The 17209-nt window shown below is 39.6% G+C and overlaps 1 protein-coding gene across 1 annotated transcript in view; it reads left to right on the forward strand.

Moving 5' to 3' along the window:
- The window catches only part of CFAP54 (cilia and flagella associated protein 54), a 405582-nt gene that overhangs the window by 150878 nt on the left and 237495 nt on the right, over positions 1-17209 (forward strand). Inside the window, exons 30-31 of the mRNA XM_040408225.1 lie at positions 3993-4082; positions 16657-16783. Coding sequence (XP_040264159.1) covers positions 3993-4082; positions 16657-16783 — 217 coding nt within the window. The remainder of the gene's footprint in view (positions 1-3992; positions 4083-16656; positions 16784-17209) is intronic.

Raw genomic sequence — 17209 nt, forward strand, 5'->3', positions numbered from 1 at the left:
CACCTCTACCAAGATCTCCAGCCTTCTCTGGGTTCCTGGTATCACGACCACCGGCAAACTCCTTACTACAACAGTTGCTACCGGAAACCACATGGCCTGGAGACCGGACCTCTCCCAGACGGTCACTCCAGGCGAACCCTTTAGGACCTTGTACACCATCACAGGAAACACAGGCACTCCTGAGATCCACACCGCTCTCCACCTCTTTACCTTCCCGGCGGTTGCCCTTGGCAACGGCATATATCCACTTTTCCTCCGGCACTCCACTTTCAGCCCAGTTCAGAGCAGCCTCTCCAAAGTACCGCTTTTGGCTTCCTCAACAAGGAATTAGTTTCCCGCACCAGCTGCGCTATTACTTCCTTTGTGGCCTTGGTTGTCCGCCAAACCGGGCCACCTTTCACCCCGGTCGCCATTTTGACCAAAAAAAATTCCACGGGTCAGTCTCTTTTACTCGGCTACTGGCCCTTTAAATCCTGCATCGTTTGCACCACAGAGGAAAAAAAAAATAGTCCAGATTATCACCAGCAGGCTCCTGTGTGCAGTCATTGCTCTCAGCAACCACTTTGCCTCTTTTCAGCCGGGACTCCTGCACGTATCCTCCACCAATTGTGAGAGGTAGCTTTCTTTCAGTGGATCATCCTCACAGATACGGCTTCAGGACACCAGGTTTAAGGTTCAAACAGTGCATTTATTGTGGCACACCAGCAAAAGCAAAACAAACAAAACAATAAACACTCGCCCGTCCAGGCTCTAACTAAACACAGTATTCCTGACTCACCTAAGTCATCGTTCACACCCTGTGAACCAATATGGCTTTCCCAGCCAATGTCCCACAGCCTCCTGGCTGTACAGAGCACAGTATGATCACTGTCTCCAGTCCATTGTCTCTTGTGGGGGATTGGGGCTCAGTAGTCTCTCCGACTCCGGCCTTGTGACCCTTGCGCCCAGGCGTCACAGAGTCCCCCAATGCTCCGGCTAGCACCTAGCCCCGTGGTCCCTCAGCCAGCCTGGCTAAGACTACTAATACAGAGCCTCCAGCAGGACCCTGTTGTACAACGAATCTCCTTCCCCTTACTGACACCCTGGGAGGTGCTTTATGCCAGCCCTAGCACCTCCAGCTGGTCTCACCTGTGGACCGCAGTATCCACCCCTTCCTTGCCTCTCACCTCTGTGAGATCTGACACTGTCTGACACTAGTCAGAACACACCTATAATCATTTACATATCTGTCTCGGACATAGCTGCATGCCGAGTTTTGAAGCAATCCGACATTTCTATCTGGGTGTTTTTTTTTTGTTTTTTTTTGTCAGCGAGTGTATTTATTGTAGGTAATTTACTTATGAGAATTGGTATCGTCATAATGTGAAAAGTAAAGCGCTCTGAAATCTTTGAAATATTAGAACATATGCAGCTTTTTGTAATGTTTTCATCACTTGTGCACTAACGCTATGTCGGTTAGGCATCTAATAGCCATCATGAAAACTGTGAACATATTACTTTGCAAGGTGCTTGCATTAATGTGGAAACAGATATAAATAAGTCTTAATTGAATTATCCTGCTTCTGCCTTTTACAGATTAAATGGCGTTCTGTGCTAATATCCAGGAGAAAATAAATGCATGCGTCAAGCACATCTCTGCCAAGCACAACCTAGATATAATATTCTATACATCCTTAAAAACAAAGGACAATATCTAACTATGGGGACTCTCCTTAATGTAATTAGCTAAACTTGTGGCAATTAAATTAACAAGTGTATAACTAAATCAATGAGATATGCATCTTAATCAGCTAATTATGCAAGTTGGTTGCTGAAGCATATGATAAATTAATTAAGTCAGTTTACAGTCTAGTCATTAAATTATAAAAAAAAATGAGGATAGATTTGGATTTTAATGGCATGAGACTGAAAATAACCTCAATATATTCCTTTTAGCAAAAATGCATATAAGTTCTGCATCGCGGTCATAAGCCAAGAGTGTTGTGTTTCGGAGCAGAAATTGTACAAGATAGATATTAGATTTTGTTTTACTTAATGAGGTAAAAGTACATACTGTAAGACTATTCTATGTATTAATTAAGTCACAAGAAGGAAAGAAATAAAAATGTCTTTTTGAAGAAAACGTCAAAAAAGTTAAAGGTCAATGATGCTGATACAAGGTAGAATGTTAAAAATACAGTTTCTACTTACACAGTAGACCATTTGTACTCTCAATAAGTGACATAAAATTAATAGATACACCATGATGTTGGGAAAGGAAGCTCAGTTATCAAGTATGGCCAAACTTCTTGGTCTGTGGGACCATTTACATTTGTATGGCCCTCACAGACGTTTCTCAGTATTAGCCCCCAAGATCTGGAACTCCCTCCCAGAACATATTAGAACTATACCAGATTACCTGGAATTCAGGAAGCTGGTTAAGACCTGGCTATTTGTGTAGGATGACGTAGGGGCCCACCAATACAGCCGTCCACAAGCGCTTCGATCGGATTGAGTTCCTCTAGAGCGCTATATAAGGACTTAGTAACATAACATAACATCCCAATAGTAGAAAATGGACTGATTCAGTAGTTTTCTTAATGGGTCTGAGTCCGTTTTACTGATTGATGTCTTTCAAAGACAGATGTCAGGATTCTCTATCTGGTTATGCTTTACAAAGTGTTTAAGGGGTTGTCTGGGATTTTGATATTGATGACCTATCCGCAAGTTAGGCCATCAATATTAGATCACGGGGGTCCGTCTCCTGGCAGCGCTGCCGATCAGCTATTTGAAGAAATGGAGGTGCACCGGTGATCTCTGCGACCTCTTCCTAGGCCAGTGACATCATGTTCATCAGTCACATGGCCTAGGCACAGTGAATGGGGCTGAGCTGCAATACCAAGTGCATCAACTATCCAATAGATGCTTGGTAAGGTGCGAGGAGGCTGCAGCGCTCTACAGGGCCAGGTGTCAGACCCCCACAATCAGATACTGTTGACCTATCCTGAATATAGGTCATCCATATTAAACACCTGGACAACCCCTTTAAACTTTTCAATCAGTTGTGTTTTCTCAGGCACAAGAACTGGCCAGATACAATTGATATATGGGAATGCATCTTAACTGGTGAGACCAGGGAAACCTCTGACCTCTGTAAGGGTACTCCAAAGATGTCATCAATCAGGATTCTTCAAGGGCTTTAGGCAGTGACACCTTATCATCACATTAGGGTCATCACATGCCATGCATCCAATCAGCAGCTTAAAGGGGTTGTAGAAAACAAAGCTGCTTCCTTGCTCAAACAGTGCCACACCTGTGCATGGTTTGTGTCTTGTATTGCAGCTCAATCTCATTCACTCTAGTGGAGATGAGCTGCATTACCAGACACCACCCATGGACAGGTGAGTATGGCTTATCCCCAAGGTGAGTACGACTTATTTTATTATTGTATACTACACTTGTGCCGTATATTGCTGAGGCCAGTGATTGGCTGCAGCGGTCACATAAGGTATACGACTATAGCCAAGTAAACAAAGAGTGGTTGTGAGGACCGGAGTGACCGCACTGAAACAACCGTGAAAAAACTAGTGAGCAGACTTTCTTTTATTATTTTTGAACATTCCCCCTCTCTGGGACACTTTTTTTTAACAGCTTGGAAAACCCTATTTAAAGTTATTATTTCACAAATCATAATAGCTAATCAGTCTGGTTTACCTGAGTAAATTAATGAAATAAGATATGAAGTTGCAGTATTGCTGTTTTTACACTGATGCTTCTATGGAAAATAAAAAAACAATTAAGAGATTCTTGCCACTGGAAAGAACAAGCTGACACAGCACAACGTAAATTTACCGCTTGCTGCGCTCACATGTTGGCACAGAATACTAAGCAGGGAAATGCAGAGACAGTGTAAAATGTATATCTTAGTCTAAAAATGCCACGTTCTTTAAATAGTTTAAAGTTAATTTATTTGAATATGTATAACTCTGACACTTCATCACTTTATTTTGCAGCTGCTGGGGCAGTGCTTACCGGACAAGAAGATCCTATCCTTCTGTATTCTGTTGTTTCATGCTGGGCTCCGAGTGCTGCATTTAAAGAAAGTGAGTATTTCGTAGTAAAAACTGGAAGAAAAGCTGCATTTTCAAGTGACTACTTCTTTTTTACATTTTACAAGGTAGGGGTATAAGATACTACATATGGTAGAATCACAGTTGACAGATTTACATCAATACTTTAAAGGGGTTTTCAAGCTTGTTTTCTTCTAACCGGTGCAGAAAGATGGTCACCTGTTGTTCTGTCTTCATACACGTTCACATAGTGTGCAGTCTGACATCCAGCATAAACCATTCCTGTCTTCCAAATAAGAGGACTGTTCTTTGTAGTCTAACTTGTTTATTGGTAAAACAGGATTGTTTGATTGGTAAAACGATAAAAATACAAATAGCAAGTATAAGTACAGATAGCATGTACTATAACATTTGCATTAACACCTGGTAAGATGGCTGCCTATACATAGGATTACATGTCTAGCTAACAGTAGTAACTTCTCTGAGTAACAATTACAACTAGCTGAACAGCTCTGCATAACATCATGTCCCTGAAATAAAGGTAGATCTCTCACCAGATATACTTATACAAGGATAATGGAGTTTAATAAGGAGATATGCAAAAGGACAGCACTGCTGATGTGTCCTGGAGACTGGAGACTTCTCTTTCCCAGGATGCTTTTCACTCCCACAATGCAGTGCACCACCCACAATGCTGTAGTAACAGAAAAACAAAGTGTAATACAACTTAACACTTCTAGATGGCGCTATAACCACACTAACCACTTGAGAAATACCAAGACTCTGGCAGAATGAACTAGAATCATTTTCTAACCCTGCTGGGCAGAACACCTGTGCTACTGCAGCCAATGACTGGCTTCAGCTGTGACACCTCACTGCTGAATTCACTGTTTGGTTGCAGCCTTCTACAAAAGACCATGGGGGTCATTTACTATACTGAAATACTCCTGAATTAGGCATATTTCAGGTGCAGATGGCGGTGGAACTAACTTCTCACTGCTCTTGCCAGGTCTACAATTGTGGGCCTGGGTGGGGAAGGGGATGGGCCGGTAGGCCCATCTCATTTACCATTTTCTACACCAGTTTCAGGGGTAGAAAAAGGTCTAAATGTAAAACAGCAAGGAAGCTGTCTTATATTTAGAACTGGCACTGGATGCGCCAAAGTTTATGGAGAGGTCGGCGCCTCTTCCTAACTTTGGCGGATCCACTGCCAGCACAGGGCCTTTATTAAGACCGGCGTCTAAAACCCTAGTCTTAATAAATTGCCCCCATGTCTATACCCAGACAGAAGAAAACAAGATGGGGACTGAACGATGAAGGAATAGTTACCAGTGCACAGGACTGAAGTGGCAGGGAGCAGATAAACATGCATCTTGCAGTCGGTGATGAAGGCTAGGGGGCTTCAGTTAATAGTTTTATTGTTCCCTGAAAATCACATTTCATCATATTTCCCCTTTGTTTAAGTTCCAGTCCTGATGTTAGTTTATACAGGTGAAACTCGAAAAATTTGAATATTGTGCAAAAGTTCGTTTATTTCAGTAATGCAACTTAAAAGGTCAAACTAATATACGAGATAGACTCATTACATGCAAAGCGAGATATTTCCAGCCTTTATTTGTTATAATACCCCAAATTCACAATCTCAGTAAATTAGAATATTGTGAAAAGGTTCAATATTCTAGACTCAGTGTCACACTCTAGTCAGCTAATTAATCCATAACAACTGCAAAGGGTTCCTTAACCTTTAAATTGTCTCTCAGTCTGGTTCAGTAGGAATCACAATCATGGGAAAGACTGCTGACCTGACAGTTGTGCAAAAAATTGACACCCTCCATAAGCCTCAAAAGGTAATTGCAAAAGAAGCTGGATGCTCTCAAAGTGCTGTATCAAAGCACATTAATAGAAAGTTATGTGGAAGGGACAAGTGTGGAAGAAAAAGGGGCACAAGCAGCAGGGATGACCGCAGCCTGGAGGGGATTGTCAGGAAAAGGCCATCCAAAAGTGCTGGGGACTTTTACAAGGAGTGGACTGATGCTGGAGTTAGTGCATCAAGAGCCACCGCACACAGATGGATCCTGTGCATAGGCTTCAAATGTTGTATTCCTCTTGTCAAGCCTCTCCTAAACAATACATGTCAGAAGCCTCTTACCTAGGCTAAAGAAAAAAAAAACTGGTCTGTTGCTCAGTGGTTCAAAGTGCTTTTTTCTGATGATAGCAACTTTTGCATCTCATTTGGAAACCAAGGACCCAGAGTCTGGAGGAAGAATGGAGAGGCACACAATGCAAGATGCTTGAAGTCCAGTGTGAAGTTTCCACAGTCTGTGTTGATTTGGGGAGCCATGTCATCTGCTGGTGTTGGTCCACTGTGCTTCATTAAGTCCAGAGTCAACACAGCCGTCTACCAGGAGAATTTGGAGCACTTGATGCTTCCTTCTGCAGACAAGCTTTATGGAGATGGGGACTTCATTTTCCAGCAGGACTTTGCACCTGCCCACACTGCCAAAAGTACCAAAACCTGGTTCAATGACCATGGGATTACTGTGCTTGATTGGCCAGCAAACTCGCCTGACCTGAACCTTGTAGAGAATCTATGGGGCATTGCCAAGAGAAAGATGAGAGACATGAGACCGAATAATGCAGAAGAGCTGAAGGCTGCTATTGAAGCATCCTATTCTTCCATAACACCTCAGCAGTGCCATAGGCTGATAGCATCCATGCCATGCCGCATTGATGCAGTAATTGATGCAAAAGGGGCCCAAACCAAGTACTGAGTATATATGCATGATTATACTTTTCAGAGGTCCTACATTTTTCTTTTTAACATCCTTTTTTATTGATTTCATGTAATATTCTAATTTTCTTGTGAATTTGGGGTTTTCATAAGCGGTAAACCATAATCATCCAAATTATAACAAATAAAGGCTTGAAATATTTCGCTTTGCATGTAATGAGTCTATCTCATATGTTAGTTTCACCTTTTAAGTTTCATTACTGAAATGAATGAACTTTTGCACAATATTCAAATTCTTCGAGTTTCACCTGTAAATACTGATGCAAAATACGGACCATTGACCACATTTGCAGTATGTGAATGAGGCCTGAGTCATAGAACCTGTTCAGTTAGTCAGAATTATTGTACAGGGTGGGCCATTTATATGGATACACCTTAATAAAATGGGAATGGTTGGTGATATTAACTTCCTGTTTGTGGCACATTAGTATATGTGAGGAGGGAAACTTTTCGAGATGGGTGGTGCCCATGGCGGCCATTTTGAAGTCGGCCATTTTGAATCCAACTTTTGTTTTTTCAATAGGAAGAGGGTCATGTGACACATCAAACTTATTGGGAATTTCACACGAAAAACAATGGTGTGCTTGGTTTTAACGTAACTTTATTCTTTCATGAGTTATTTACAAGTTTCTGACCACTTATAAAATGTGTTCAATGTGCTGCCCATTGTGTTGGATTGTCAATGCAACCCTCTTCTCCCACTCTTCACACACTGATAGCAACACCGCAGGAGAAATGCTAGCACAGGCTTCCAGTATCCGTAGATGAACATGTGTTAATTCATAGTTTTGATGCCTTCAGTGTGAATCTACAATTTTTATAGTCATGAAAATAAAGAAAACTCTTTGAATGAGAAGGTGTGTCCAAACTTCTGGTCTGTACTGTATATATATATATATATACACTCGCCTAAAGAATTATTAGGAACACCTGATCTATTTCTCATTAATGCAATTATCTAGTCAACCAATCACATGGCAGTTGCTTCAATGCATTTAGGGGTGTGGTCCTGGTCAAGACAATCTCCTGAACTCCAAACTGAATGTCAGAATGGGAAAGAAAGGTGATTTAAGCAATTTTGAGCGTGGCATGGTTGTTGGTGCCAGACGGGCCGGTCTGAGTATTTCACAATCTGCTCAGTTACTGGGATTTTCACGCACAACCATTTCTAGGGTTTACAGAGAATGGTGTGAAAAGGGAAAAACATGCAGTATGCGGCAGCCCTGTGGCCAAAAATGCCTTGTGGATGCTAGAGGTCAGAGGAGAATGGGCCGACTGATTCAAGCTGATAGAAGAGCAACGTTGACTGAAATAACCACTCTTTACAACCGAGGTATGCAGCAAAGCATTTGTGAAGCCGCAACACGCACAACCTTAAGGCGGATGGGCTACAACAGCAGAAGACCCCACCGGGTACCACTCATCTCCACTACAAATAGGAAAAAGAGGCTACAATTTGCACGAGCTCACCAAAATTGGACTGTTGAAGACTGGAAAAATGTTGCCTGGTCTGACGAGTCCGAATTTGGCATAAACAGAATGAGAACATGTATCCATCCTCTGATGGCTACTTCCAGCAGGATAATGCACCATGTCACAAAGCTCGAATCATTTCAAATTGGTTTCTTGAACATGACAATGAGTTCACTGTACTAAAATGGCCCCCACAGTCACCAGATCTCAACCCAATAGAGCATCTTTTGGGATGTGGTGGAACGGGAGCTTCGTGCCCTGGATGTGCATCCCTCAAATCTCCATCAACTGCAAGATGCTATCCTATTTATATGGGCCAACATTTCTAAAGAATGCTATCAGCACCTTGTTGAATCAATGCCACGTAGAATTAAGGCAGTTCTGAAGGCAAAAGGGGGTCCAACACCATATTAGTATGGTGTTTCTAATAATTCTTTAGGTGAATGTGTGTATATATATATATATATATATATATATATATATATACATACACATTTTGTGACGAATTAGCTCTCTTTCGGGGATCACACTCACAGATATCTTCGCCAGACACCAAGTTAAGGTCCAAACACTGTGCTTTATTGCGGCACATCCGCGTAAACTTAAACATTTATACAAAATAAACACCTTGCCCGTCTGGTCTCTACCTAAACAGAATAATATCCCTGACTCACCTACATAACACAGTTCACACTTGGAATCAGATGCGACTTTCTCAGCCAGTCGCTCAGCAGCCTCTATTCAGTAGGAGGATCAGCTGTATATCCACCTGACTTCTCCTCAACGCAACTGATGGTCCCAACCCCATTTATAAGGCAAGAAATCCCAGTTATTAAACCTGACAGGGCACACCTGTGAAGTGAAAAGCATTTCAGGGGACTACCTCTTGAAGCTCATCAAGAGAATGCCAAGAGTGTGCAAAGCAGTAATCAAAGCAAAAGGTGGCTACTTTGAAGAACCTAGAATATGACATATTTTCAGTTGTTTCACACTTGTTTGTTATGTATATAATTTGTTAATTCATAGTTTTGATGCCTTCAGTGTGAATCTACAATTTTCATAGTCATGAAAATAAAGAAAACTCTTTGAATGAGAAGGTGTGTCCAAACTTTTGGTCTGTACTGTGTGTGTATATATATATATATATATATATATATATACTGTATATATACACACACTGCATATATTACACAGTATTATAGATGCGATATGTACACATATATAGTATATAGAGCAGTGTACTGATAAGTGAGGTACGATGTATAATAGATGCAGTTTGTACAGATATATAGTATATACAGCAGTGTTCTGATATGTGAGGTACAAGGCATAATAGATCGGGTGTGCATAGATATACACTCTAGATAATCTAGTGAGATGTCGCACTAGGAAAACTAGACCCCAAACTGGTGCTCCTGTATAATTGAGACCACTCACTCAATCAAAAAAAGGTATATAATAAGTAATATAACAGGGCACTCAAGAAACCGTGACCATGTGGTTCATATGGTTAAACACTTTATTTGCAATTATAATCAAAATGCTGATATTGGATGGTATTATCATAAAGATGAATGATATTAGGCAGCAAAAATAAATAAAATAAAATAAAAATAATTCGATTATCACAATGGATACATCAATTTGTGCAATATACCAATAATGATAAATATAATAATATGACTTGCAACCATGGATCAATAGTCCCAAAAATATCTTGAATGGGTTGGTCAATCAAAAGATCAAAACATAATTGTTACACCTGAGTGTCGATGTATAAAATCAGATGTATAGTAGCAAGTGTATAAAAATGTATAAAAATCAAGTCTCTGTGTCCACCCTCAGTATCAGCAGCGTCCCACCGATACGAGGCAAGTAGCGGCGTCCCGCTACGTAATTACTTGCAAGTTTTAAGCTGGTTACCTTGTCTCTGACCACAGATTGTTAGACTTCCTCTCCCTTGATGTGCGCAGCACAATGTATCAGGAGGCTTTTCCTCGACGGCTCTGTCGTTGTATTTCACGTCACTGCCTGGATTTCCGGCTTACGGCCTCTAAGTAAAGGATTCCGCGATGGTATTATACCGGAGGTTTTTGCAGCAGTGTTAGATCAGAGGTTTCTCGTCGGGAACGATGTCCAGTGGTCGATTTAAGGTGCTTGGATCTTTCAGTATAAATAAGCAGGGGGTGTAGCACCAGACGCGTTTCGGGGTCTAACGTATTGCCCCTTCCTCAGTGGTATGCTTCACCCCTACAATTGCCCCTCTTATATACAGCCTCTTCTATGGTTTCATTGGTCACTCAATTAAACATCCGAACCTGTTTGTTAATTAGCCCAGGTGTTGAAATTACTAATCAAACTTCGTCTCAAAAAATAACTTGTCTTAAAAGGATATTTGTACCTCTTAGCAATGTAATATAGTTGTGTAATTTCACCCACTGGTATAACTAGGAGTTATGTTTCTCCTGAGGAAAAAACGCATGGTTACCCCATGCGTTTTTGATGCGGTTTCCATGCGTTTTTTCATTTTTCTTTTTCATTTTTCTTTCTTTTCATGTCTCTTTCCCTCTACACAAACCATTACTCACTTACAGGCATTCTCATATAGTTGTACTTCATATTAATCAACACAAGTGAGGAACATTACCTAAAATATAAATATAAATGTATATATATGTATATATATAAAACTTTACAATATTAAATATTAAAATGGGAAATATCCGAATATAAAATTTTGACAAATATAAATAGTTATAAATAGTTATAAAAAAATTATAAAATAGATGTATAAGGATGGAGACCCCTGTGTAGAGGACAAACCGCATGCAATATATCAACATGCGGTTTATCGTCGACACATGGATCCCCATCTGACTCATAAAAATCCAAAGAGTTCAAACTCTTTGGATTTTTATGAGTCAGATGGGGATCCATGTGTCGACGATAAACCGCATGTTGATATATTGCATGCGGTTTGTCCTCTACACAGGGGTCTCCATCCTTATACATCTATTTTATAATTTTTTTATAACTATTTATAGCTATTTATATTTGTCAAAATTTTATATTCGTATATTTCCCATTTTAATATTTAATATTGTAAAGTTTTATATATATACATATATATACATTTATATTTATATTTTAGGTAATGTTCCTCACTTGTGTTGATTAATATGAAGTACAACTATATGAGAATGCCTGTAAGTGAGTAATGGTTTGTGTAGAGGGAAAGAGACATGAAAAGAAAGAAAAATGAAAAAGAAAAATGAAAAAACGCATGGAAACCGCATCAAAAACGCATGGGGTAACCATGCGTTTTTTCCTCAGGAGAAACATAACTCCTAGTTATACCAGTGGGTGAAATTACACAACTATATTACATTGCTAAGAGGTACAAATATCCTTTTAAGACAAGTTATTTTTTGAGACGAAGTTTGATTAGTAATTTCAACACCTGGGCTAATTAACAAACAGGTTCGGATGTTTAATTGAGTGACCAATGAAACCATAGAAGAGGCTGTATATAAGAGGGGCAATGGTAGGGGTGAAGCATACCACTGAGGAAGGGGCAATACGTTAGACCCCGAAAAGCGTCTGGTGCTACACCCCCTGCTTATTTATACTGAAAGATCCAAGCACCTTAAATCGACCACTGGACATCGTTCCCGACGAGAAACCTCTGATCTAACACTGCTGCAAAAACCTCCGGTATAATACCATCGCGGAATCCTTTACTTAGAGGCCGTAAGCCGGAAATCCAGGCAGTGACGTGAAATACAACGACAGAGCCGTCGAGGAAAAGCCTCCTGATACATTGTGCTGCGCACATCAAGGGAGAGGAAGTCTAACAATCTGTGGTCAGAGACAAGGTAACCAGCTTAAAACTTGCAAGTAATTACGTAGCGGGACGCCGCTACTTGCCTCGTATCGGTGGGACGCTGCTGATACTGAGGGTGGACACAGAGACTTGATTTTTATACATTTTTATACACTTGCTACTATACATCTGATTTTATACATCGACACTCAGGTGTAACAATTATGTTTTGATCTTTTGATTGACCAACCCATTCAAGATATTTTTGGGACTATTGATCCATGGTTGCAAGTCATATTATTATATTTATCATTATTGGTATATTGCACAAATTGATGTATCCATTGTGATAATCGAATTATTTTTATTTTATTTTATTTATTTTTGCTGCCTAATATCATTCATCTTTATGATAATACCATCCAATATCAGCATTTTGATTATAATTGCAAATAAAGTGTTTAACCATATGAACCACATGGTCACGGTTTCTTGAGTGCCCTGTTATATTACTTATTACTTATTATAGATATACACTCACCTAAAGAATTATTAGGAACACCTGTTCTATTTCTCATTAATGGGCCAACATTTCTAAAGGATGCTATCAGCACCTTGTTAAATCAATGCCACGTAGAATAAAGGCAGTTCTGAAGGCAAAAGGGGGTTCAACACCGTATTAGTATGGTGTTCCTAATAATTCTTTAGGTGAGTGTATAGTATATACAGCAGTGTACTGATATGTGAGGTTCGAGGTATACTAGATGCAGTGTGTACAGGTATATAGTATATACAGCTGTGTTATGATATGTGAGGTACGAGGTATACTAGATGCAGTGTGTACAGGTATATAGTATATACAGCAGTGTACTGATATGTGAGGTACGAGGTATAATAGATGCAGTGTGTATAGATATATAGAACATACAGCAGTGTACTGATATGTGAGGTACGAGGCATAATAGATGCAGAGTGTACAGATATATAGTATATACAGCGATGTACTGATATGTGAGGTACGAGGTATACTAGATGCACTGTGTACAGGTATATAGTATATACAGCTGTGTTATGATATGTGAGGTATGAGGTATACTAGATCCATTGTGTACAGGTATATAGTATATACAGCAGTGTACTGATATGTGAGGTACGAGGTATAATAGATGCAGTGTGTATAGATATATAGAGCATACAGCAGTGTACTGATTATGTGAGGTACGAGGCATAATAGATGCAGAGTGTACAGATATATAGTATATACAGCGGTGTACTGATATGTGAGGTACGAGGTATAATAGATGCAGTGTGTACAAGTATATAGTATATACAGCTGTGTACTGATATGTGAGGTACGAGGCATAATAGATGCAGAGTGTACAGATATATAGTATATACAGCGGTGTACTGATATGTGAGGTACGAGGTATAATAGATGCAGTGTGTACAAGTATATAGTATATACAGCAGTGTACTGATATGTGAGGTACGAGGCATAATAGATGCAGAGTGTACAGATATATAGTATATACAGCGGTGTACTGATATGTGAGGTACGAGGTATAATAGATGCAGTGTGTACAGATATATAGTATATACAGCAGTGTACTGATATGTGAGGTACGAGGTATAATAGATGCAGTGTGTACAGATATATAGTATATACAGCAGTGTACTGATATGTGAGGTACGAGGTATAATAGATGCAGAGTGTACAGATATATAGTATATACAGCGGTGTACTGATATGTGAGGTACGAGGTATAATAGATGCAGTGTGTACAGATATATAGTATATACAGCAGTGTACTGATATGTGAGGTACGAGGTATAATAGATGCAGTGTGTACAGATATATAGTATATACAGCAGTGTACTGATATGTGAGGTACGAGGTATAATAGATGCAGTGTGTACAGATATATAGAAAATATCGGGATGGCTCACCCTCCAAGTTGCAAGGAAAAGGGTGCTCCCCCTAAAAAGGTAACCCCAAACCTTTAGGGAAAAGTCAAGTATGCAAATGTGTAAGAGGGGCACACCTACATCTGATTCACACCAAACGCTAATCAATGTTTAGTATTAATATTTAAAAATTTATTAAATACAGTTTGATATAATATGCTGAATATGGTACCTTATCGCTCTAAAATCATAAAATACATGCTTAAAATATAGCCATGCCAAGGGTTAATGTGTACTTCAATCTGAGATTTGAGTAGTGGATATAATGTCTATTTCAATACTACCGAGTCTCAGTTTATAAAATGATAGTGAATGCAGTCTCTGTGTTAATCCGCAGTTTATCAGCGATATTTTCAATATAGGAATTTGCTGAGATAGAAATATTGTCCTTTGCAATTCCTTGCATATGATCTTTCACAGTTATAGCTCAAAAGGTGTTTGGCTAGTGCACTGTGATAATATAAGGATAAATTACTCACTGTTTGGAAGCAGTAAAGTGTTCGGATTTTTGCGCTTAACGTGGCGTCCCACGAATTATCAGCACAGGTAGTCGTACCACCGATCAATTTTACATGTGAGCTATGAGCTTGCAAACAAAGAAACAGTCCGTTTGGGTGCCGGGGTATGTGTGTGGCTACACCCGCTTGAAGTTTGTAGTGGCTTGATATCTTTTTTCCCAGGACAATACCGGACTTTCGTTTCTTTACAAAATATATTCGGATATTGTTGCAAGTTGAGTAAAGATGCGCAGATAGTGAACTGCGGTTTTTCTTCCTTTTGTAGAGACTTGTGTACACCAGTGGTGTACACCAGTGGTGTACACAAGTCTCTACAAAAGGAAGAAAAACCGCAGTTCACTATCTGCGCATCTTTACTCAACTTGCAACAATATCCGAATATATTTTGTAAAGAAACGAAAGTCCGGTATTGTCCTGGGAAAAAAGATATCAAGCCACTACAAACTTCAAGCGGGTGTAGCCACACACATACCCCGGCACCCAAACGGACTGTTTCTTTGTTTGCAAGCTCATAGCTCACATGTAAAATTGATCGGTGGTACGACTACCTGTGCTGATAATTCGTGGGACGCCACGTTAAGCGCAAAAATCCGAACACTTTACTGCTTCCAAACAGTGAGTAATTTATCCTTATATTATCACAGTGCACTAGCCAAACACCTTTTGAGCTATAACTGTGAAAGATCATATGCAAGGAATTGCAAAGGACAATATTTCTATCTCAGCAAATTCCTATATTGAAAATATCGCTGATAAACTGCGGATTAACACAGAGACTGCATTCACTATCATTTTATAAACTGAGACTCGGTAGTATTGAAATAGACATTATATCCACTACTCAAATCTCAGATTGAAGTACACATTAACCCTTGGCATGGCTATATTTTAAGCATGTATTTTATGATTTTAGAGCGATAAGGTACCAAATTCAGCATATTATATCAAACTGTATTTAATAAATTTTTAAATATTAATACTTAACATTGATTAGCGTTTGGTGTGAATCAGATGTAGGTGTGCCCCTCTTACACATTTGCATACTGTACAGATATATAGTATATACAGCGGTGTACTGATATGTGAGGTACGAGGTACTTCGTTTCCGAGGTACTAGTTTGAACCGAAGCCGAGTTCGGTTTCCAGTTTTAAAGTGTTTTTTTCCACTTTACAAATCAACTACCGAAGTTATTCATCGAAGTCACGCGCCACTTCGTGAATAACCAACTTCGGCTCATTGGAGCCCATACATTGAAGCGACTTCAGATGAAGCATCCGAAGCTCGCTTCACTCACCACTAATTGTACCAGCCTGTTGTCAATTTATTCATAAATGTATGGAATAATAGAGGAATAAGAAAAGATGCTCCAGAATTGCTATTTCATGGAGAGTAGTTACTGAAGAAGACATATTAGGAGGGGTGACAAGTCCTGTTTAAGTATGTTGCTATTTGCTATTTTTACATGTTACAAAACCACTTTAAATCAGGCAAAACTGTCTAAGGAATAGACCTATGAGCCATTACCTCTTCACATGGCCCATTCCATCCCTATGTCTCATTGGTCTTTTACTATAAAATGCACCTACCCTGCACATTTGGAAAACCTACTGTACACTCTGTCTTAGTTTGTCCTGGTAAATGTACAAGTCCTAGAATATTTGCAAGACTATTAGATAAAAGGATGCTGTTTACTAGAACCCACAGTCTACGAGACGGGGAAGGGGACATGACAGTTCGAAAGAGTCCTACAGCCACCGCCTGAATGCAGTGACAAGCAGAATCTGGTGACCTGAAAGAACGAGAATGTTTTACAAAACTAGTGGTTATGAATAACCAAAAGATGTCACTCTTGTCTAGTTTATGCTCAGCTGTCAGAGGTTCAAGCTTCCGAATTTCAGATTGATGCCTGTGTCACTATTATCAGCGTGACCTGATTGTTAATACTGTAGGTAGATGATATAATTACCTTTTCTGACTATATTTATGAAGCCATTTGACCCCATTTGCATTGTATTCTGTTTTCTTTCCTTATCCAGTCATGAAATTCAAGAAGAAATCTCGTTTCCTGGAGTTTTTTATTCAGTTGTTGCACAGGGTATATTACGAGGAAAAGTTTCAAAAAATCCTGGAGTGGTCATCTGCTGCCTTAGACTATTTGAAAAGGTATGGTGGTTGTTCGCAGCCATTTTTCATTTTATAAAATGCATGGTAAATCTTATATTTGCATGCAGCTGAAGTACCAGTGTTAATACCGGAGACAATTTTATGTCAGAAGCAAAAAAATCCACAAAACAAAAAAAAAAAAACTTAGGGGGTCATTTATTATCCTGAAATACACCTATATTAGGCATATGTCAGTTCGTTGCGGCAAAATCTGCGACTTTTCCCCACTCACGCTCGAGTCATGTCTCAAGGCCTATTTGAAGGGTCAAAAATTAATAGGATAGCTGCCTTATATCTGGTGGCATTAGAGGCAGAGCTTGTCAAGAGCTGATATGTATCCCTTTCTTCACAGCATTCCAGAGAAGCATGTATGGCCTATAAGTCTTCTCATGCTGATTAAGGCGCTTTCTCCCCAAAGAGAGAGAG

The sequence above is a fragment of the Bufo bufo genome, chromosome 1, assembly GCF_905171765.1.
Source record: "Bufo bufo chromosome 1, aBufBuf1.1, whole genome shotgun sequence".
Lineage (NCBI taxonomy): Eukaryota > Metazoa > Chordata > Amphibia > Anura > Bufonidae > Bufo > Bufo bufo.